The following is a 24,576-nucleotide window of genomic DNA, read 5'->3' as shown; positions in this document are numbered from 1 at the left end:
CAATTGACTCAAGTAATGTGATCTATTGCATAATTAAGTACCTAAATCATTTTTTATTAAACAATTTGTTCGCTTAAGTAACTTAATCATGCAATTTTAGCGCTTTATCACGAGTTATGTTCAAGTCAACTATGTCTAGGATACTCGCGATGTAATCATTATGATTGTCCAAGCATCTACATTTGTAATTCACACAAGATACTTTTGGCGAAATCATTTTGATCGTCAGAATGCAGTTCAAGTTTAGTTGTGCAAATACTCTTGACGTAATCATTCTGATTGTTAAGGTATCTTATTTAAAATACTCATGATGTAATCATTCTGACTGTCAGAGTATTACTAGGTACACCTAGTGTAATCATTTTGATTACTAGGGTACGTGTTTTCAAATACTCATGATGGAATTGTTCTGATTGTTTGAGTATCTATAATGGAATATGTTGGGTGAAATCATTCTAATTGTTCACTATGCCTGACTAAATGACTGGCGAAATCATTTTGATTATCAGAATTCAAGTCCAAGTTCATATCAAGAAGTTGAGTTTAAGCAGTTAAAGAAGCAAGATTCCAAGTTTATGTTAAGTCAAGTTTCACATCAAGTGGATGTTAAGTCAAGTTTCACATTAAGTGCATGTTAAGTCAAGTTTCATATCAAGTTCATATTAAGTCAAGTTTTAGATCAAGTTCATGTTATGTTATGTTATGTTCACGTTCACGTTCACGTTAAGTTTCAAGTTCATGTTCATATCATGTTATGTTCACATTTATGTTTATGTTATGTTCAAGCTCACGTTCATGTTATGTTATGTTCATGTTCACGTTCACGTTAAGTTTCAAGTTCATGTTCATATCATGCTATGTTCACGTTTATGTTATGTTTAAGTTCACGTTCATGTCATGTTATGTTCATGTACATGCTATGTTCAAGTTCATGTTCATGTTATGTTATGTTCACATTCACATTATATCTCAAGTTCACGTTTATGTCATGTTATGCTCAGGTTTATGTTAAGTTTAAGTTCATGTTTATGTTATGTATGTTCACGTTCATGCTATGTTTCAAGTCCATGTTATGTTTCCAGTTCATGTTTATGTTATGTTGCTAGTCCATGTTATGTTTTAAGTTCAAGTTTATGTCATGTCAATTCAAGTTCAATTCACGTTTCAATTCAGGTTATGTCAGTTATGCCATGCTATATGTCAAGTTATGTTATGCTTACTTACGACTTTAATTATGCATTCATATTTTTATTGCTATGCATGCATCATTAACCTGTGTGGGAGTTTTCTGTTAACTTACTGAGATTTGTAATCAAATCTCACCGTGGTAGTCCCAACTACCATTCCCCCTGAATGGTAGGCGATATGTCAGGATCAGAGCAGGGAGTAGACACTAGTAAACTGGAGGAGGTTGACTAGATGACACAGACATGACACAAAGCTTACAGCTTCCATAGTTAGTTTTTGGATAGTATTCTGGCCTTGTTAGTAGAGTTACTCGACGAAACTTCCTCAATCGTGTATTTTGGTAATGTAAATATGGAGTCTGGTCTACCATATTTTTGAGATTACAGTCTTCTGAAACTCGTACTGAAATCATAGATGTTTATTTTGTTAAGTATGCTTAGATTACGATTTAACTATTTAGGATATTATAAGTTTGGTGCATAGTATTGCTCAAAAAAAGAAATTTTCCGCTGTGAATATTGCATAATGCTATATGCATGTTAGGAATATTGCATCTTATATGTCATGAACGGTGGCAGGTAACCTTGTGTTGCATGTCCCGATGCTTTAGATGTCTATTTGATCCCAAGCGGAATCTGGGGGCGTCACACGCTGGCTTCTATCAGCATTTCATTCAATTCTTTAATAGTATTGCAAAAATATTGTGTACTTTGTTGCAAAATGATATTACTTTTGTTTGGACTGATGAGTGCCAACATGCTTTTGAGACCATGAAGGAACACTTAACAGCTGCACCTATTATGCAAACTCCTCAATGGGACTTGCTATTTGAGATTATGACCAACATTAGTGACTTCGCTCTTGGTGTCGTTCTTGGCCAAAAAGTGGACAATAAGCCTTCGGTCATTTATTATGCAAGTCGTAATTTGAATGATGCACAGAAAAATTACACCACCATCAAGGAGGAGTTATTAGTTGTTGTGTTTGCCTTAGATAAATTTCGTTCTTACATTATTGGGTCTCATGTTATCACTTTTACTAACCATTCTGCTCTTAAGTATTTGTTGGCAAAGAATGATGCTAAACCCAGGTTGATTCGTTAGATTCTTTTGCCCCAAGAATTTGACATCACTATTCGGGATAAAAAGGGAGTCAAGAATGTGGTAGCCAATCACCTGTCACGACTGTAGCTACCTGATGTATCTACATCCATTCTTCCCTTGAATGAAGATTTTCCTGATGAGCATCTTTTTACAATGTGAATTACCTTCGTTGATTCATTGGATTCTTCCATGGTTCGCAGACATTGTGAATTACCTTCTCACTGACCGGATGCCAGAGCATTGGATAGCTTAGGACAAGCGTAAGTTCCTTGCAGAGGTACGATTTTATTACTTCGACACTCCTTATCTTTTTAAGTATTGTGCTGATCAGTTGGTGTGTTGATGTATTCCTAATGATGAGTTTACCTCTATTTTTCACTTTTGTCATATTGGAGCTTGTGGAGGCCATTTTACAGCTAAGAAAACTGTTACCAAAACTTTGCAAAGTGGACTCTACTTCCCTACTATTTTTAGAGATGTGGAGTCTTTTTGCAAGGCATTTGAGCCTTGTTAAAAACTTGAAAAAATCACAGCACGTAACATGACGTCTCTTTCTCCTATTCTTAGACTTGAGATATTTGATTGTTGGGGGATTAACTTTATGGGACCACTCCCAAATTCAATTGGGAATTTTTACATTTTAGTTTATGTGGATTATGTTTCAAAATGGGTAGAGGCCATACCTTGTAAAACAAATGATCATAAGGTTGTCATCCGTTTCTTGAAAGAACTATTTGCATGTTTTGGCATGTCTAAGGCGATTATTAGTGATGGGGGTTCACATTTGTGTAACAAACATTTTCAAAAACTTATGCAAAAATATGGAGTGACCCACAAAGTCTCTACTCCATATCACCCCCAGACTAATAATCAAGCTAAGTTGGCCAATAGAAAGATCAAACTTACTCTTGAAAAAACAGTCTGTCCCACTCGAAAAACTAGTTGATGCTCTCTGAGCTTATAGGACTGCATTCAAAACTAAATTAAGAATGTCACCTTATAGATTGGTTTATGGTCGGGCTTGTCATTTACCTGTTGAGATTCAGCATCGTGCTTCATGGGTTATTAAGCAAATTAACTTTTCACTTGATGTTGCCAAAGATTTAAGAAAGTTGCAGATTTTGGAGTTTGATGAAGCAAGGAGGAAGGCCTACGACAATTCTCACTTGGCAAAGGAGCGAATGAAGGCCATGCATGACAAGAAGATCCATGATAAACATATTGTCCCTGATCAGAAAGTGCTCATCTATAATTCAAGACTACATCTTTTTTCCAGGAAGCTGAAATCCCAATGGAGTGGGCCATACATTGTAAAGGAGGTTTATCCTCACGGGGCGGTAGACATTGTCAATCCGAAAAATGGCAATAGCTTCACTGTCAATAGAAAATGTCTAAAACCGTTTATGACTGCCTTTGATCCAAACGAAGAGATCTTGCTTGTGCAAGACCCGAAGGAAGTTTTTTTATTATGATTTTGATTTATTTATTTATTTCTTTATTTTACAGCTTTCTTCAATAGTATTTTATTTGTTATTTATATTTTTTGTTTTGCTTTCATTTTATATCACATGATTGGTTGTCCATGTTGCTTACTTATTGTGCACTTTGTTTTCTTTTATTCGATTCATTGAGGACCATGTCTCTCACTAGTTAGGGGTAGTGTGTGTGCACAGATTTTTTTTTTTTTTTTTTAAATTGCATTAATGTGATGTGCATTGATACATATATGATTGACACACTTTATTTCTAGTATTTTGTGAAATATGAGTACCTTGGTGGAGTGGTTGAGCAGAATTATTTTGTGATTATTTATTTTCAAGCCTGAGCCTGAGCATAATTTCTGATGCATCATATTTTGTTGATATATGGTTTGAAACACCGGGCTGCTATACTTATTGAGATGGGACTTGGTAAGATTTATATAAAATGAAGGGAAAAGTTTGAAGGACATTTTGCACATGTTTACACTTGTAGTGTTCAACATTTATTGTCCACAGATTTAACACAAGAGAAGTAAACTGCGGGACTACCAAGCCATGCTAAAAAGAAAGAAAAAAAAAAGAATGAAAGAAAAAAAGAAAAAAAAAGGATTCGAAAAGAATCGAGAAAAAAAGAAGAAGAAGAAGATAAAGGTAGCTTAGTGAACTTTCCTAAGGGGTAGAAACAGTTATCCTAATTTTGGGGGTTGAGTGTACAACCTTTAAATAGAGTTGACGTGAAAACTGCTAGTCCTTTGGGCTTTGAGGTAGTTAGAATCAACAATGATTAATCTTAATGTTGAAAAATCATATGACAAATCCTGACAAGTAATGAAGAATACACAACCGTGTAACTACACATACACATATGAGTTCTGAGATATTTTTCCCAATTCTATGTGAAGGATTGCTGAGACAATCTCGGTGGGTATAGCTCCTGGGGTTGAGTAGTCATGGATCACCTTTTGTGAGAATTCGGAATTGTGTTTGATTGCTTTTGTTTGAATTTTGATCTTTATGTAATGTTCATCTCAACTAATTTTTACTATTTTGTTCAAAGATTAGCAAAACGCTAGTTGGGGAGTGTGATTGAGCTGAAATATTGCTTATTTTATACATTTAGAACCAATATATTTTAATTCTTTCATTACATTATTATTGATTTTAGATGGAAAAAATGATTAAGATGCATAAATCCGAGTGTGATTTAAATTGATAAATAGCATAGTTTTTGCTTAATATTATAACTTGTGATTTAATTGGACAATATTCTTTTACATGCAAAACATATTTTTGATATTCTATTCTTCAATTTTATTTTATTTCTAATGTTTATTTTTTTATAGGCTAAGAAATGAAAAGCACGCAAGGAACTTAAAGGGGAATTTATGCTTTTCATTTGAAAAAGTTGATACACACCGCACAGCAACACATATGGGAATTTTCACCTAGGATGGCACACAATTCTATTAGGCATTTTTACGCCACACCAAGAGAGTGATTTGCTTCTATTCATATTGAGCCAGTGCCGCATGAAAGAAAAAAAAGACTTCTATTTGGGGTAGCCCAGTTTCGTTTATGCTGTAGACGTTTTATTATCTTTTGGGCCATTTTCAGCGCAACACATTTTTTTTTCTCTGGGATTGAAATCACACTGCAGCTTAAAGAGCTCCTTTGGGGTCCAACTCAAAGTTTTAAAAACCATTCCGTTCCGGCCGGATTTTTTTGTGCCGAAACAGTGATCAGCATGGAGTAGGTATCTATTTCGTTTTAGGTCAAATTCTGGCCGTTCTGGCCAATTTTGATCAATTCTGGCTAAATTCCAGTATTTCGACCGGAATAATAATTTCGGTCTGAAATTAATATTCACATTGAAGGAATGGTTCTCTTGCAAATAAGTTGAAAAATGAGGGACAAAATTATACTTTTAGAGTCCAAATACCCCTTTCCGTGCATTAAACTCCAAACCCCTGCCAATTGCAATCACTTTTTACTTTTTACTTGTTTTTGACGTTTTCCTTGTCAAGTCAAAGTTTCATTTTCCTTGTCAAGTCAAAGTTTATATAAATATATATATATATATATATATATATATATATATATATATTTATGTGTGTGGTTTTAAAATTCACCAGAAAATGGATTGAATAAGGGTTGGAAACAAACTAGAGAGAGAAGCTCTGCCCCCTCTCTAGAAAGAAAACAAATCGGTTCTCGCTGTTGAGGGAGGTGGGAGCCTCGGCTCCTCCCTCCCTCCCTCCCTCCCTCCTCCCTTTAGTTTTGTTCTTTAGTTTTTCTATTTCTTTTTCCTGTTTCGTCTGTTGTTTTTTGGCTAGGCTTGGTTTTATCTCAGTCGGCTCTTGCTATTTATGGTGGTTAGCTCTTCGCCCCTAGTTACAGCACCATCCTGAAGCGAGGATCACCGGTAAGGGCCCCGAGCAACCCTGCGAGGTGGCACTTTGCAGAGGAGACGTGCGGAGAGGGTGTAATAGCTCGTGGCCCCTAGTTACAGCGCCATCCTGAAGCGAGGATCACCGGTGAGGGCCCCGAGCAACCCTGCGAGGTGGAGCTTTGCAGAGGAGACGTGCAGAGAGGGCGTAACAGATAGCTCTTGGCCCCTTTTTACAGCGCTATCCTGTAGCGAGGTTCATCGGTAAGGGCCCCAAGCAACCCTGCGAGATGGCGCTTTGCAGAGGAGACGTACGACGAGGGCGTAACATATAGGTGGTTCTGGACGGGTGAGAAGCTAGCTACCCTTTCTTGTTGACGCAAGGATGACAGCGATGGACTATGGTGAGGCAAGGATACGGTGGGGTGGCTCAACGGCAGGAGGCTTGATACTCTGTTTCGTAACAGAGTGATGGGTTTCTTAAAACGATGGGGCTGCTGGTTTTTATCTATCTGGTTCTAGCCGACGGTTTGACGGGCTTATCTAGGCATCGTGGGTCTTCCCATGCCTTGTGGTGGTGGTCGGCAGTAGCAGCTCACGCTGCAGGAAGAAAGGGCGGCGGGTTATAGTGATGAAACCCTAGCCCGATCCTTAGGCGCCTCCTTTTGTAACGGGTTGGGCCCCCACGAGAATGTTGGGTCATTGGCTTGGGCTGGGCTTTCTGTTTGCACAGCCCTTTCCTGTCTTTTTTGGTGTTCTGTATTTTTTTTTTTTTTTAGCTTTTATAAATAAAAAATTATCTAGTGTCCCACTCCTTTTTAAAGGAATGTGGGTGTTTGTCCTACTCCTCTTTTGGACGAAGGTAGGTGTTGGTACTCTTCCTCCTTGGGAGGAGAGTGTGTGGTTGTACTCCTCCTCCTTGGGAGAATGGAGCGTGGGTGTACCTCTCTTCTTCAGAAGAGAGGTCGTTTATCTCTGTTTCAACAGAGAGCTTTTTCTTTTGACTGCTGTCAAGAGAAGAGGTATAGAAGTTTAGACAGTGTCCGTCACAAAGAAATTTGTTGACGGGGAAGCTCCTGAGCAGTTGCGTTAGTTGGCTTATAGTCTGGTTCTCCAGTTTGTTAAGTCACAGTTGTAACTTCGTTTATGAATATATGCAGTGAAGCATTTTCCATCAAAAAAGAAAAAATCACCAAACAACCAACTCAAACAAAAGATAAATTTATTATAGTTTATAAAAATTCTGCATGCAAGTTAACTCCAGGGATTTACTATAGTTTTAAAAATAAAATAAATATATTAATAAATATGTGTTTAACATATATGTATATTTTTAAGATTTATATTAAAAAATATTATTAAGTTTTTCAGTATGTATATTTCTAAAACTTGCATTGAAGTTATTTTAAAATATAGTTTTTATATATATAATTTATTCATTTATTGTCTATCCCGAAACGGTACACCAAAACATACCGGTACCGAAATATTCTATTCTAGTACCTCAATCGAAACGCTAAACGAAACGTATTTCAAAACTTTGGTCTAATTGCCGCTCCAACTTTCTCCTCTACTACTCTCCATCTCCATCCATTTGGTTTGCTCTTTTCATTTCCTACTTTTTATTTAATTTCAATTTGAAATTTATGGTGTATTCTTGATATTTTTGGCTTAAATATTTAGGCATTTTATTTGCTATTTATTTTATTTTATGTTAGTTATTATTCTTATTTCTTTAAGCTTCCATTAAATATGCATTACAATTACATTTTAGATTGATTAAATGTTAATTAGGATTTAAATAAATTCAGTTTTATTATTTAATTTTCAAATTAATTAAAATGTTTTAGCAAAATTGAGTCCTTAATTGTTAATTTCAATTTATTTGTCTTTTACATTCCATTTCAACACTAAAAAAATATCCAAAAATATAAATCTAGTCTATGACTAGTGCCCTTTGTATTTCCGTTGCACTCGTCCATTCATTGTACATACCACCACTTTGGTTTGTAAAACTTTTTACTATTTTATACAAGTTTGAATTTAAACAATTTTCTCCAAGGAGACGATCTAGGAATTTTATTCCTAATTATTACATGACATCCTCATGCATTTAGGATAGCCTTTGTGCTACTCATTTTTTAGTGAGTCATGGATCCATTTGTGGATCCGAACCCCATTCCTTTATTTTCAGGCCACCACAAACGGTGGATGGCCATGTGAGTGAGGGAGTAAAACCACTCCCATAAATATTTAGTTTCAGGAATGAATTGACTTCGCCATTGATGTCTTCTTGAGATTGTGTTCAAACGTCTCCTTTAACAATTTGAACGTTTTTAAAGTTGCCAAACACTATTTTCACTTGTTTGAACACCAAGTTGCTTCATTTGAACACTGTAAACTTAACGTTCAAATGTAAGCTTTGTCCATTCGATTGGTATGTTGGTTTAGACCACGTCATTCCCCACTATGACTGATAACATTGTTTGAACAATATCAAGTTGAGTTTGAACACCAACCTGAATACTAGTTCGGGACTAAATTTTATTCAAATACTACTTGTTGTTTGAACGAATAGTATATAAGTTTGAACAACAATCTGAATAAGCGTTTAATTTAATAATAAGTTTATATAAGGCTAGTGTTTGAACATTGTTTACATAGTTCAAACACCAACCCGAATACATGTTTAGCAATTTCATTTTCTTGAAATCTGATTGTGGTTTGAATGAAAAATACATTCTTATGAACATCAACCCAATCAAGTGTTCAACTTATTAGTAAGTTTGCATACGGGTTGGTGTTCGAACCTTATTTACGTTAGTTCAAACATTAACCCAAATACATATTCAGCATTGGTAAAGTCTTGCAATCTGCTTGTTGTTTGAACGAATCCTATGTTCATTTGAACATCCACCCGAAGACGTGTTAATATGCTAAACTTGTTTACATGCTGTTAGGTGTTCGAATTAGATCTCCATTATTTGAACACAACCCAGAATACAAAACCTACTTAGAATACCACTTTATCAAAATGCTTCGACTGTATATTATTGATCTTAACATTCATTTTTTTAATCCACGGCTTTTATACATCATGTCCACTTTTGGATCAAAACATGCTAGGTCATTAGAGGAAACATCGTTGACTGTACTGAGCCAGCTTCCCAGGCTGATACTTATTTATTTGAACACAACCTAGAATACAAAACCTACTTAGAATACCACTTTATCAAAATGCTTCACCTATATACTACTGATCTTAACATTCATTTTTTGAATCCACAGCTTTTATACATCATGTCCACTTTTGGATCAAAACATGCTAGGTCATTAGAGGAAACATCGTTGATTGTACTGAGCTAGCTTCCCAGGCTGATACTTATTGAGAGGAATGTTAAACTCAGTGACATCAATGACATTATTTGGGAGGACAGGACCCTAGAGTCTATATTCACTGATAGGGATGGGGTCCTATCTGTGACTAGTTAGGGGTTGCCTATCCTAACCTGGTGTAAGAGCTCTATGAGGGAGTCAATGAGACAAGTGTCACAAATGAGGCATTCACCTTAATTGTACAAGGAGTGAGTATTACATTCTGAGCTGACAAGATAGCTGAAATTCTAATATCCTTTGTGAGATTGGTGCATATCTTGCATTAGAAGTAGTTAAACAAGCGGATGGAACCAAAGAGCTCATGGAACAATCTATCCAAGAGGACAAGCTTTCTGACAAGAAGGTACATCTGTTGATGGTCAAGGATACAACTCCTTATCATGGTGGCAAGGCCATTGGGCAGGTTGATTGCACAACATTCTTTTGGATGTTGCCATTGATCGTCTCATAAAACATAAACCCAAGCAAGCATACAATGAATTTTAGCATCAATTGGGCTAGATTCATATTGCAATTATTGAGAGGCCATCCGATTGATCTACTGCATTATTACTTGTCCCAAATTAGAGATGAGTCTAAGTACTTGTCTGAGATCAGGAATAGTCTGTCATTTGCGTTGACAATCTCTAAAGTACTTCTGTCTGCGAGAGTGGAGTCACGTTGTCTTAGTGTCAATAATCACAAATTGGCCCAATAAATATCGTCACCTTGGGCAAAAGTGCAAGCCCCCCTCCATACTAGGCCATAGTCAAAGCCTAATAATTATATATATTTTTATTTTTTTATTTCGATTTTAATTATATATTTCAATTTCTTACTAACTTTTAAAATTTAACTGTTACAAAATATTACTTGAAAAGACCAACTTTGACAAAAAATTATATTATTCTTGAAAATGAAATAATTTTAAAAATATTATCATACCAGCAAAAAAAAAATTAAACTTCTGATTAAAATAGTGAGTAGTTAAGATTGTAAATGAAAGTAAGAGAAAAAAATAATAAATAAATAATATAAATAAATTATTTTAACAGAATAGAGAAAAAATAGAGAGTGAGATGTAGGAAATTTTGGAAAGATGAGTAAAACTTAGGAAAACATTTGCTCATCCAGATGTGGATGCTCTTATAAGTTTACAAGTTAGTAATGGGTTAGAGTTGTGTTTCACAAAAATTTAGGAGATACTTGAGGAATGAGATGAGATGAGAAATTTGTAAATAGTAGTAAAATAATTTGTAAATAATTGTGGAAATCGTTGGAGTTATGATATTTTATGGTATTTTGAAAAATGAAATAGAAAAAGTTGAATAAAAAGAGTTAAAATATTGTTAAAATATAATTTTTTTTATATTATTTTTGTTTTTAAATTTGATAAAGTTGAATTATTTTTTGTGTTTTGTTTGGAAGTTTGGAAAAGTTATAATGATTAGATGAAAATTTGAAATTGAAACATTCTCAACTCATCTCATCTTTTCATTACAACTTTATCAAATTCTCACACAAAATATAATAAATAATTCAACTTTTTCAAATCTCAATTTAATTTTTTTTAAATCTCAAAATAATAATAACAATATTTTATTCAACTTATCTAAAACCATCTCAACTCATCTTACTCCTAAATCCAAACTGGGGCATCCGAACATCCCTTTAATGTTACGGGCTAATATGTTTGAAGTTTTATTTTAATAAGGTAAAGTTGATGAGTGTCTCAGATTAATATATATACTAATGAGTTTGTAGCGACCATAATATATTATAAGACTAGTTTACAAAATTAATGTGATTTTAGGATTTAATAAAGTTATGATGAATCATTTGGACGATAAAATTATGAGGATTTAATTATTTTGGCATAACGATTATATTTGTTATATTTTGTTGATATTAATTTTAAAAATGTAAATTATGATGGTGATGTATAGGATATTTGTGTTTACGAATTATAAAATGAAATTTGAGTTTTTAGGAATAGGAATTACCCAAGTATGTTCTGTCCAAACGAATTCTCTTTAGTTCGATCCTTTCTGCCAAGCTATTAGCTTCTCCTCGGCGTATTTGAGCTGAAGAATGACGGCTTTGTCTTATGGAAAAATTTAATTACAAGTATAACTGTATATTAATATGTGTATTAATTTAATATGATTAGTTAAAAAGTATATTTTATTAAAATTAATATTAATTTAAATTTTGAATATTAAATAATCAATATTAATACGTAGATTAATACATAAGTTTATTTGTATATAACAAAACTCGTCTTATTCACCTTTTCACTTGACCATTCTGTGTAAGAATTTTTTTTTTTTTAGTTTAATAAAAGCATAGTGTATTCATTAATAACGGAACATTACAGCTAGACTAAAAACATATATTATAAGTTAATTACAACATTAATAACGCCTCACTACACAATTGACATCCTGTGTAAGAGTTAATACAACCCATTAGTTTTTTGGTTTTGACATCTTTGTACTGCAAAACAGTACCATATCATCAGCAAACCTTAGGAGAGAGAGGGCAGGTGCCGCCCTTCAAGCCTAATGCCATGAGATGCTTTTAAGAGATAAGATAAAGAATTTTATAAAATAAAATAAAATAATTTATAAATAATAATAAAATAATTTAAATTAAATATTTATTAAGTTTTAAAAAATAAAAGATAAAATGTTAAATAAAAAATATTATAAAATTAAAATATTGTTATAATATAATTTTTTAATAAAAAAATTTGATCGGATGGGTATAAAAATTTTTTTGCACCAACCAATACGAATGTGCCACGTGGGCACACCAAAAGAAATTTCAATGAACCCGCATCCACCCGATCCCCCTCTTTCAGTCTGTCCGCTGAATCCCCCCCCCTCTCCCCCCTCCCACATCCCTCTTTTTCTTCCGAATCTCTCCCCCTTCCCCATCATCTGCACTCAAGTAAGAGAAAACTCTCTCTCTCTCCATCTCCTGCCCGATCCCACGCGACGGACAAAAGATGAGTTGCAGGCAAGGAGAGAGATAAATAGTAATGGAGAAGGAAGGATGGCCCCTCCCAGGCGATGTAGAAGACCATGCGCTCTCAGTTTTGATTGAATTCATTTCACCGACTTCTCATAGACCCAAAAATTGTTCCAAGGATCTGGACAAAGAGCACCGATTCCCCGCACGGGGCAAAATACACGGGGAGAAAAAAGGAGGCATGAACGGTGCTACTGTTCACTTCAAAGCATCCTCATAATTGCACAATTAAGATAATACCACCAAATGACAATATTTTGTAACAGAAACTTAAAAGCAATAAATGTTGATTTATTTTCATGGATATCATTTCTAAGATAATAGACAAGTACATGTTACTTCCATCCGATGAAAAAGCCCAAAACAGAATGGACCTGCTCAATTGCAGCACAAGGTAGAACCGTAGAACCACTTTTTTCTTTTGGGTGGTTAGTAGAACTACTACTTGCCAGCAAATGACTGGGATCTACTCCGATGTCTCCTGAACTTCTTCAAAGTATCACAGGCCATGTTACCCCTCAATCATGCGGCGTTCCCAATATATCATCATCCTGATACTTGAGTGTAGATTATGGAAGAGGGGGAGATGGAGAGAAATAGCGTTTTCTCTTACTTGAGTGCAGATGATGGGGGAGGAGAGTTGAGTGCAGATGATGTGTTGGGGGGGGAGGGGGGATTGCGGGTGTTGTGGGAGAGATTCGGAAGAAACAGAGGTATGGGGGAAGGGGAGGGATTCAGGGAACAGAATGAAAGAGGGGATCAGGTTGACGTGGGTCCATTGAATTTTTTTTCTGGAGTGTGTACGTGGCCACCTCGCATTGGCTTGTGCGAAAATAGATTTTAAATCGACCACAAGCTTTTCCGTTTTTAATATTATTTCTATTTTAAAATTTAAAAAAATAAATAAATTATTTCTTATTCTTTATTTGAAAGTTTGAAAAAGTAATAATAATTAATTTGAAAAAATTTTAATAATTAATTTAAAAGTTTTTGTATTAAATAATATTTAGAAATGAAATAAGATGTGATAAGATGAGATAAAATAAAAATTATTTCCAAACATTTCCTAAATCCTTCTCTTCTTCTTTATAAATAAGCTTCGATAAAACCTCAACACTCCTTGTAAACTGAAATGGGGATAAAGAATTCCCTAGCCTCCATCCCCTTGAGGGTATGACAAACCCAAATGTGCTTCCATGGAGAATATAGAATAGGAAACAATTGAGATAGGTTGTTCCATCCATTGATCCATTTTGATAAGAGCCGCAACATTTGAGTAAATTGGACAAACAAAAGCGTATTCAATTTTATCATAAGCTTTTGTCAAATCTAAGACTATCATTGCAATGATCTCGTGTGCAATAATAGTACTCTCTTGTATTAATATATCAAAAATGATTGATGCAACTGAGCGGGGGCACTTTCGCGACATCGCATCTGATGTGGCATTATTACAAACGATGCCGTTTTGTTTTCTTATCATCTGCAAGCACATATGCCTCCTTCCCAGTTCTTTCCTCACAAGACTTCATCTTAGGCTTCTTCAGTTTATTTAATCTTCTCCATCGACGACGTCTGAGGCTTCTCTAGTTCCAATCGTCTTCTCCATCGATGACTCCCATCCCCCACGGTTGTCAAAGACGACGAACAAAATAGTCCACAAACACCCACAAAACCCCGAATCAAGGATAGCATCATCATCTAAATACATCGAGGGTCCCCTTGTTGAGCCTCTCACCCTCTGATTCCCAAGTCAATCCTACACCCAATACGATTGATACTGCTTACAGGTACAGTCCAAGAAGAAGAATCCAGCATCATAACAAATAATGAAAAAAAAAAAAATTGTCTTTGATCCTTCAAATATACCATAATCTATCCAAAAGTAAACGATGAGATTCTTTTTCCTTTTTTTATTTCTTGGCTTTTGTTTTGCCTTTTTGCTGCTGCAAATGTCCCCGTTGGCAACCGCACAAAATGGAACAGGACTTCAAAGTCAGCAATTGCAGGGATCGCTCGACGGCCTGGAGTTAGACAAACAGATAACCCGCCCTGTGCTCGCGCTTCGCTCGTGGAATTGGCGGACACCATCAAAACCTTCTAGACATTTTTGTACTCTACCGTCAAGTGGCTCAAAATCGGCAAGGGCTCACCTGAGTGCGCCGTGTGCTTGAACGAGTTCAAAGAAGAAGAGATTCTGCGTTTGCTCTCCAAGTGCAGCCACGCCTTCCAAACCGACTGCATCGATGCCTGGTTGGCTTCTCACTCAACGTGTCCGATTTGTCGGAGCAACCTGGTTCTGGAGCCTGGAGAAAACCCAAGTGTTGTTTTGCGTGAATCTGCCCTTCTTCCAGACCCAAAGATGACGACGACGACGACCCACAGATTTTCTTCCCTCTGTTTTTTGGCTTCTTGAACTTTCCTTCTAAACGATGACCCTCCCTTTCTTCTTCTTCTTTTTTTTTTTTTAAAAACAACTGATGTGGTAGCCGATGCCGCAAAGGGTGCGCAGCTCGGTTGCCTATAGCACTGCTATTAATATATTTGGCACAAAAGCAACTTGATCTGAAGATGTCAAACTTACCAATCATATTTTTCTTGAGGCATGTTTGAGTAATGAGATGATATGAAAATTTGTTAAGAAAAAATCTAGTTGCAAGTATAACTATACACTAATATGTACACCAATCTAATGTGATTGGTCAAAAAATAGATTTTATTAAAAACAATGCTATTTTAAATTTTGAATATGAATAAATCAGTATTCGTACTCAAATTAGTATATGACTTTACTTGTACGTAGCAAAACTCTTTAGAAAAAAAGATATAAAATGTTAAATAAAAAATATTTTATAAAATTAAATAATTGTTTGAATATAATTATTTAATATTATTTTTATTTTAAAATTTAAAAAACTTGTATATTATGTTTGCTTTAATTTCTATTTAGTAGTTGGCCCGTAATGGGTTAGGCCGAGTTTGTAGACACTTGAGAAAGCCCTTACCTATACATGGAGTTGTTGGCCCATAATGGGTTAGGCCGAGTTTGTACACTTAAGAAAGCCCGTACCCTTACCTATACATGGAGTTGGCCCATTGAATTCCATACGCTCTTTTAATCAACTGGGCAGAGGGTAATAGTCTCCTCTACACAGCACATACTTTTTGATGTTTCTATATTTTGATATTAATAGAAATATATATATATATTGCAAGCTCATCCTTTCAAACGTTTTTCTTTCAGCATTTATATACACATGCTGTGAAAATATAGCAGTAGCTATTCAATGTAAACACCGGTACTTAGTTTCGTCATTTCATTTGTCAAATTATTAAAACATCCCATAATTTACACCAAATGAATACTATTTATTTCAAGTGAAATAGAGAGAATCATATTCCGTTGTGTTAAGGCTACACATCCACTGATCCATTCAAAGCTCCCTCATTCCATTTTGAGTAGCCTTCTTCACTTACACCGTCACTCAGGGGACCACATCCTCAACTGCACATCTATTCGAATGTGTTCACAATACCATTCCAGATGCAATATCGAATGCAATTAAAATAAAATAAAAATAAAAATAAAAAAGAAAGGAAGAAAGAAAAGAAAAGAAAAGAAAAGAAACCGGATTGTTTTTCATGACACCAATTGCTTTTAAGTGAGGTTTTAAGTGACATTCAACATCTCACAATCCAACAAGTTGTATCGAAGCCATAAGTCATGATTTCAAGCTCCAAGAGTATCATTGTAAGGGAGGGATTGTTGAGGTGCGTCCCCAATATTTCTCTAAAAATAGGCCTCTCGGTTTTAAATGGATTGAATCTTATGGTCCAACAAGTAATATTAGAGCCAGAAATCATGAGTTTGCATCACGAAAGCTTCATTGTGAGGGAGGAATTGCAAATGTGCCAATAGTTCACTAGTGATGGTAACTCGAACAGTCCGTGATCTAGCATGGAAAACATGCAAGAGAAAGAGTATCAATTTCCATAAATTCAAAAACTGGAATTTCATTTTCACTTAAGTTTTGAGGTAGATACATAACTGCCAGTTCGTGGATGGCAAAGAATGTGGTAGGATTGCAACTTCTACATAGTATTCTTCCACAGATGAAATGCCAATATACAGAATATTGTTGTTTTTTTTTTTTTTTTTAGTTTGATAAAACAAAATATGACATTGATCATTAATGAAATATTGAAATTTACTCGGCGTGCATGGACATTTTTACTGAAATGCATGAATGGAGGAAGCTCTAAGCTGATGTAGATTCTGCCGCTCTGTCCTTGGGAGCCAAGGAGGGTTCTAGTTTAAGATCACCAACTCCCTTTGGGGGGCCAATGCTGCAACGATCTGTGTTGTGTGTTATAATAGCATCCTTTATCTTCTGAAACTGCAAATACATTTACAAAAATCAGGGGTATAATTTACTACATCAAATATGTGAGAAATGATTCAAGAGTTTCTCCATAATCTATAGAATAAGATAATTGATTATTGATTTATATTTGATAGGTTCTTATAAGATAATCAATTATCAACTTACCTTTGCAAGTGAACAAGAAAAGGATTCCAATTGTCCGTCTGCTCCACGAAAGAAGTGGAAATAAGGAAGCACCTTCACATTCAAACTTTTGCACATCGGCTTATTCTCATCAAAATTGACTTTCAGAAAAACAATTTCAGGGTGCTCTTCAGCTGTTCTGCGGAGCTGGCAGCCCATTGTAAACAAAATCAGAATATAAAAAACATCTCAAATCCCCAAAATTATTTCCAGAAACGGCATGAGAACTAAGAAATAGCTAATTATTTCATTGTTCAGATTTGTCTCAAGTTTCAATCTCATGTAGTAATGAAAATAACTATGAAATATTTTTTTTCATTCAATGCTTCCCACGTACCAGGGGGAATACATCATCCCATCTGCAGTAAGCTTTCAAAGGTTTATATCTTTTTCTGATAAGCAAATGTAGATTTGATTGGTTCTATTGTTTCTTTTCCACCAAATTTAGGGAAATTGGAGCCGCCTTCCACGTGACTGCAATTTGTGTATTGACTTTTAAACCTCTCAATGTGGAAGGGACATCTACAAACTTTCTAGGCATAACCCATTCACGTGGGCTGTATCTAATTATACCTCAAAGCTACTTTATCATGGAAAAAAGTGTCTCCCACAACAATTTTCCATGAAGAAACAAGGGCATTTGGGTGTCCCAAATGTTAATGTTGGATATACCAAGTTCACAGAAGTTACTTAATAAGGCAGTAAAAAACAATAGTCACTCACTTGAAACCGATTCAGATTGAATTTACAAATTCTTTTAAGGAGATCAACCCACCAAAGACAAAACATTTGAAAACCACCAATTCCCATGGAGATTCAAACACAAATTAGAATTGATAATTGCTTTCCATTCTGGAGCATGGAATCATACTAAAAAGGAGAAAAGAACAAGAAATACATGCTGCTAATCAAGTTTTACCATAGGGCAACCATGATTCTGTCATACTAATAGACTCCAAATGTTAGTTCAGACTACCAAGGGTGAACTTGCATATAAGCAGTGTGTAACCAGTTTGGACTAATCTGATAAATCGGGTACCTCATGCCATCATCAATGCAGTAAAATATTCTAAAGAATACTTTCAGAATATAGAAATTTATTCCAATCCTGATAGCTGGTAGTTCACCAACAACCCAATCCCTAGCATGTGAAGATTTCCATTATATGCTGGATTTAGTATTAGTGTAGACCATACAAAGTGATAACTAGGGGTTGGTCCTTCAAGACTTGAGAAATAACTAACACAAATGCTGGTTTCCAACATGGCAACCTCACAGCAGAATGGTTAAAAAAAAGTCTCACTGCCAGTTTCATCTCCAGTTGAATTTGATACAAGGCATAAAATGCAAAAATTGAACGCGTTGATCCAAGATTGATCAACGCATATTCAGATACAAGTAAGATTTACTTATAGTGACCTCAGTCTTAATATTCATGAGATTTTACTCAAAATATCCATTAGATATTAACACATCAAAGTTTACAGGATCATATTCTCTGGAATTATTTGAGAGTTTTTGGAACCAGGATCCCAATAATGTTAGTAAAAGCATATTTTGTTGATATTGAAGGTTTGATGACAATCTAGAAAAGAAATAATTGGCTGAGTAAGCAACTTATAGTAAACTAAAGATGGGAGCTACCTTCGGGAATAGTGCCCGGCAAGAAGCACACCAGGTACCATAAAATTCTACAATAACTAATCTATCTCCAGCCTGACTTAGAGCACTCAAAAGTTCTTGTGTGGAATGAATGTCAACCATATTTGGTGCATTCTTCTCCCACCATTTCGGTTGGTCAGTGTCAGCTACAGTTGCATGAACCTGCAGTTAAAGTATACAAAACTAAAATTAGCAGCCACTAAAAACAACATTCAGTAAAGAGTTCTATCCTTAGGATAACTAAAATATATAAGCTTCAAAACAATACGAAGACGATCGTGAATTTTTTTCGGCACCTAATAATATCCCATGTCAACTTGAGTAAATAGTAGATGCCTAAGGATCTAGTACTTTGAGTAACCTATAATGAAGAACGAGACAATGCCTTTCAAGGGACTACAACTTTGCAAGTAGAAGGCTTTTTTAAAGGGGAATGGAAATCGAAGTTTTCCTTCAATAGCATATCAAAGAACTTGCACTTGAGGTCCATGAAATACCATGTATACTTAACTTCTGATGAGCTTTTGAAAGACTATACGTAATATAGTATTCAAGTTGCAATCAGTGATTGACTCCACACATGCATTGGCCAGCTTTTGCCAAGCTGTTGCTCACAAGTCCTACAGAAGGACGGAGAAAGCCAGAATCTTAGGTTTGCAAAGCACTTCCTTGCAATATGTACAAGGCATTTTAGAGATAGATGTGGGCTCGTGCAAATGGAAATTGTTTGGCTGGAGGATCATTATAATGTGACTTTGGAGGGTAATGATTCTAAAACCCATGAAAATCTTGTTATAAATAGAGATATAAAAAAAAGAAAAAAAGAATTGAGACTACAGAAATCACAATGGAAAAAAATAAAAATAAAAATAAAAAATAAAAGTGGTTTCATATGGGACTGTGCTGTTTCTTGCAAGCAGGTTCACATTTTTACTATCAACGGAATCCTGAGTCCAAATAATTCCCGAGTCTAAACTTTTAGGTCATAAAGTCAATTGAAAGAAGAAAAAGCTAATAGGGCATCTATGCAAGAGCCAAATTTTTATAGCTCATACCAGACATCCATTTGATGCATGAGGAGCGAAAAACAAGAACTGAACAGCAGAATCTATTTATAATTTTTCTTTTTTATAAGTCATGAAACCAAGTTCTATTATCACGGTAGGAAACAAAGAGGTTAAGCAAATTAGAAGAAACTCATCGAAACCCAAGAAACCATCTTTAAGCATGAGCAGGCACGAAACAAATATATATAAACATGCAGATATACACCTTAAAATCACCCATAATTCAACTTTTTGTTTAGTGGGTAAAATCTAGATTTTAAACAGGGACGACAGATGGAACTCCTTTGCAACATAACATTGTCACCAAACAAATTGAATACTTGGGCTTGTTTAATTCTACTTTTTTGCCTAATACATTGAATTCTACTTCAATGTGAACAAAACAAAACAAAACTTTTTCCTATAATTACCCAATTACTACAAAAAAACCTCCAATTAAACAACAATTTACCCAACATTGGAGAGTACAACAATTGCAGCAAATTTTAAATTCAATCAATTTCCAGGAAAAAAAACCACAGTAGTTGACAGTTGTTAAAAGAAGAAAGACAAATAGACGAAAAGGGAAGTGTTCACCTTGAAAGAGACCTGCTGCTTTCTGGGTCTGAAATCAAAGCGGGCCAAATCGCCAGCAGAGGAATAGAAAAGAGGATAACCCCTCTTATCTGAGTTCTGAATGGATAGGAGACCCGGTCGGAGACTATTCAAGGAGGACGCGAAGGAGGTGAGCAGAGAGGAAGAGAAACGAAGTGAATGGAATGATAATCGAACAACATCTGCCATTAAAAGAGATAGATAGATAGATAGATAGAGAGAGAGAGAGACAGACAGACAGACAGACAGACAGATGTATACGAGTTTTAAGACGAAAAATCCTAGAAATTTAATGGATTTGGGCTACGCCATGAATTCCAAGAGGCATACACAAAAAGCCATGAATGCCTCCAGGTCTCTGCTTGTTTTGCTCGATGCCTGTATACAGAGTATCTCGTGGCCTCGGGCGCGCTTGTGTGGGGTGGATGTGAACCAGAGAGATCGTAACGAGGGAAAGTTTTTCAGAATTATAAATATACAGTTGGATTTCTTTCTTTTTTGTGTTGGTCTACAGTTCTACTTGCTCGTTTTGTAGCGGTTGGCCGGTTACGCAATGGGATACTGTTGTATTTGGGTGCCGATTTATTTTGAGAAATTTTAGAATTTTTTTTTTTTTAATGCATTAAACGGAAAAGAACGCATCCTCGTCCTACTTTCGAATCAGTTCTTGAGTTTGTCGTTTTAAAAAGTAATAATTAATATAAGGAAAATGCTAGTTTAACAGATAAAATGATTGATTAAATTTTTTTATTTTACTTAATAGTTAAGAAAATAAATATTTAAAATTGTGTAAAATATAATTTAAAAAAGAAGAAAAAAATAAATTAGTGTACTTATCTGTTTACTTCTTCGATCGAATTATCAGTTCCCATAACACTGTCCTTAATCTAATACTTAAGGAGTATTATGATGTATTGAGATGTTGGTGTACTTCATATATATCATAATTTGTATGTATGATTTGCTTCAATTTCAAATGTTTTTACGGTACAAATATATGCAATTCTGATAGATAAATATGAGATTTATATTAAAATATATATATATATATATATATTTAAATAATAAACTCTATATTTTTTAAAAAGCAGTACACAAATCCTACACTTTCTAGAATAATATGCAGCATTACCTTTCAAACTTATCACAACTATTCTCAAATATTTTTATCTGTCTATCTAAAAAAAAAAAATTATATGTCAAACCGGTTCTTCCTGCTAAAATTATGGGATGAGACTTGATGAGTTTTAAGGTTTATTTAGGTTGTTTTCCCATTTTCCTTTAGATACTTTTGATGTGTTCTATTATTATTTCTTTTTTGTAGTTGGGTTTTAATAAATTTTGTTTACTTACTAGAAAATTCAAAAACTCAAAGTTGTTGGTCAGATTTTGCAAATAAAATTATAACATAATATATAAATAATCTATTTTATTAAAATTAAATAATTTGAACTCATTTAAAAAATAAATAAATTATTCCTAAACCTAAAATACAACTCATAACTCAGTATTCAAATACCGGTCCAACAAAACAGAAACTTTTTCATAGGAACTTTGTGGCTGGTGAATTATGTACAATTTGTTGTAGAAAAGTGAAAACAATTCAACATGCTTTGTGGAGCTGCCCTGCATCCAGTGATGTATGGGCTAAGAAACAGAGTTTAGTTCAGAAATGGTGTTGCAGTGATGAAGAATTCTGTCACTAATGGGATAGGTTGTAACAACAGTTTCATCTAGCAAATTTAGAAGAAATTTCTGTTATTTTAAAAGGAGTGTGGACAAGAAGAGACTGCATTGTTTTTAAGAATAGATGTCTTATTCCAAATCATGTTATTAATTCAACATTGATAAGTTTGGATTATTTCAGAGCTGCTCAAAAAATGAAGACCAAAGATGTTGAAGTTGAAGAGACAAGCAGGGTTCAATCTTGTTGGAAAAAGCCTGAAGAAGGATTGACAAAGATTAATTTTGATGCAGCTTTGGATATGGGAAACAAAAAGTTGGGGATTGGTCTTATAGCCGGAAGGGAGGTTCTATTCTCTATTTGTTGTGGTAGATCTTTTATTGGGATTCTTTCCTTGCAGCTTAGGAGGGCATTTGAAATGTGCAATGAGCTTAATATACAAGATGTCATATTTGAGGGTAATGCCAAAAATGTGATTAAAGGGGTCACTGATAACAACTATGATAGTTCTTGGGTAGGTGAACTTGTGGCTGTTATTTGAACTTGTTTTTCAAACAAGCAGATTGGCATCTGGGTGGGTTCGAATTATAGGGAAAGCAATGTTGCAACTCACTCTTTAGCAAAGCAGGCAGTGCAAACGTAAGGGGAAACCATGTGTATGGAAGACGCACCAAGTACTTTTGTTCAGTCTGTTGTGCTGAAGGATATGGCTTGTATTTAAGCTTTTGTGGTTTTTGTTATAATGTGTGATATTGGTTGTATTTTCTACTATCAAGAATGTAAAGGAGCAAGGTTATCATTAAAAAAATAAAAAATACAATGATATCAAGCATGTACCAGAATACTAATACTTCATGAAAATGGGCTTCTCACCCTTCAATAACCTCAAAACATTACATCATTCAATATAGCACAGCGTAGTTATGGTGAGTACTGGTACTAAGACAAGTGGCCAACTGGTTACAAATGAGTGCTAGACAACCTAGACTCAATAATGTACATCCTACGCAAGGCACAAGGTAGCTATGACGAGTACTGGTACCAAGACAAGTCCTAGTCTCCTTAATTAGGATTCAAGTGAGATTGACTATTCTTCCTCAGGCGTCATGCTAGGGTCTATACTTGCATCGAAATCTATGGCCTCAAGAATGAAACCATACATAGGTTTGGCGGCTATAACAAGACTACTAATAAGAGATAATGCTATTGAAGATGCTATGAAAACAATTCATGTAAATACTAAAAGAACATGAATATGTGTGGAGAGGAATCACCCTCATGCAGTTATGTGCATCCTCAAAACCTGGCGATGAATCACCCTCTCAATGAAAACACACACACATACATATATATATGAGCATGGTGAGGAATGACCCTCTCAGGACATTGCGCTCACTTTATACAAAATAGGTAAAAACACATTAGTAATATTATGGCGAGGAGTTACCCATCTCCAAGTAGAGAACCCGTAAAAACTAATATTCGGCCCATTTCAGCCAATTATCATTCTTTCTCTACATAGTTGCTCCTCATACATCACAGGCTTTGCTCATAGACATTCATTCGCTACACAAACCCTTGTTTTCTTATAGGCAAACACATTTGCTCATAGACAAACACACTCGCTCATGGGTTGACACACTTATACCGAAACTTATTGCTCTGGGGAAGCTACTCTACCTGGTCGCAGCCAACTCAAATACATCAATACATGATACACCGAGGGATCCCACATCTTAATTATCAGGTGAGGCAAAATACGACATCGTTCCACCCCAATCCCTACGAGGCATTCTCCTTCTCATGTGATATATGTAGTAATGTTTTGTGGAATGGTCCTTAGGGAATTCTTTGTCCCGTACCATGAATAGAGACTCACATGGACTCCTCATACACACACACATATTGATATTCAGGGTTCCCACACAGGGTCTTGTCATTGGGTATAGAAAACAGTTAAAACATCGAAAACATGGAAAGTATTGAAAATTAGTGAGTAAATATTGTTAGAAACATAGTGCTTGAAATGTTTATTAGTGTTTATAGAATGGAGGAGAAGTTAAAGATATAATGCAATACCTCTTATACACAATATTCACCCTACATTACCCATCACTATCTTAAAAACTAACCTACCTTCCTACGTAGAAAGTTTTCTTGTTACCTCTTTGATCCTTGCTTTCTTCAACAGTCACCTTCTTAAGCTTCTTGCTGAATAAAGTCTCAAAAGTGAGACATTGTCCCAATTCTAGATCCTTTAAATATACTGGGATTGGCATATGTCCTTTCTGATGTATCTTTGCCTCTATGTATGCTTGAACAGGAGTCCATCATCCTTATATTATCATACTAAAGGATGATAGAGACAGGTGACTAGGGTATGGTCCGCATACCCTATGGTCTATCAACTCCTCATTCCATCCTTGAACAAGGGT

At 35.1% G+C, this 24,576-nt stretch overlaps 1 protein-coding gene across 2 annotated transcripts; it reads right to left on the bottom strand.

The window, feature by feature from the left end:
- Positions 1-16,554: 16,554 nt before the first annotated feature.
- LOC122306154 (thioredoxin-like 2, chloroplastic) lies at positions 16,555-20,993 on the bottom strand. Of its 2 annotated transcripts, none has more exons than XM_043118581.1 (4): positions 20,440-20,993; positions 18,779-18,958; positions 17,117-17,188; positions 16,555-16,963 (listed from the first exon to the last, which is right to left on the bottom strand). In XM_043118581.1, exons 1-4 carry the CDS (start codon positions 20,644-20,646, stop codon positions 16,826-16,828), a joined length of 597 nt encoding a protein of 198 aa, XP_042974515.1. In that variant the 5' UTR covers positions 20,647-20,993; the 3' UTR covers positions 16,555-16,825. The 2 variants fall into 2 exon arrangements, with proteins under 2 accessions (XP_042974515.1, XP_042974514.1); XM_043118580.1 differs by having other exon boundaries at positions 17,117-17,281; positions 20,440-20,985.
- Positions 20,994-24,576: the final 3,583 nt, after the last annotated feature.

The sequence above is a fragment of the Carya illinoinensis genome, chromosome 4, assembly GCF_018687715.1.
Source record: "Carya illinoinensis cultivar Pawnee chromosome 4, C.illinoinensisPawnee_v1, whole genome shotgun sequence".
Classification (NCBI taxonomy): domain Eukaryota; kingdom Viridiplantae; phylum Streptophyta; class Magnoliopsida; order Fagales; family Juglandaceae; genus Carya; species Carya illinoinensis.
Note: the sequence above shows the minus strand (reverse complement) of the source record. Positions and strands in the feature narration are given on the sequence as shown.

What these genes read in the sequence shown, in the direction of transcription:
- LOC122306154 (XM_043118580.1), bottom strand. Translation starts at nt 20,646, where the DNA reads ATGGCAGATGTTGTTCGATTATCATTCCATTCACTTCGTTTCTCTTCC. An exon ending in GCCGGGCACTATTCCCGAAG is followed by an intron (nt 17,282 to 18,778) that starts GTAGCTCCCATC and finishes ATGGGCTGCCAG; the next exon opens with CTCCGCAGAACAGCTGAAGA. An exon ending in TTTCTTGTTCACTTGCAAAG is followed by an intron (nt 16,964 to 17,116) that starts GTAAGTTGATAA and finishes ATGTATTTGCAG; the next exon opens with TTTCAGAAGATAAAGGATGC.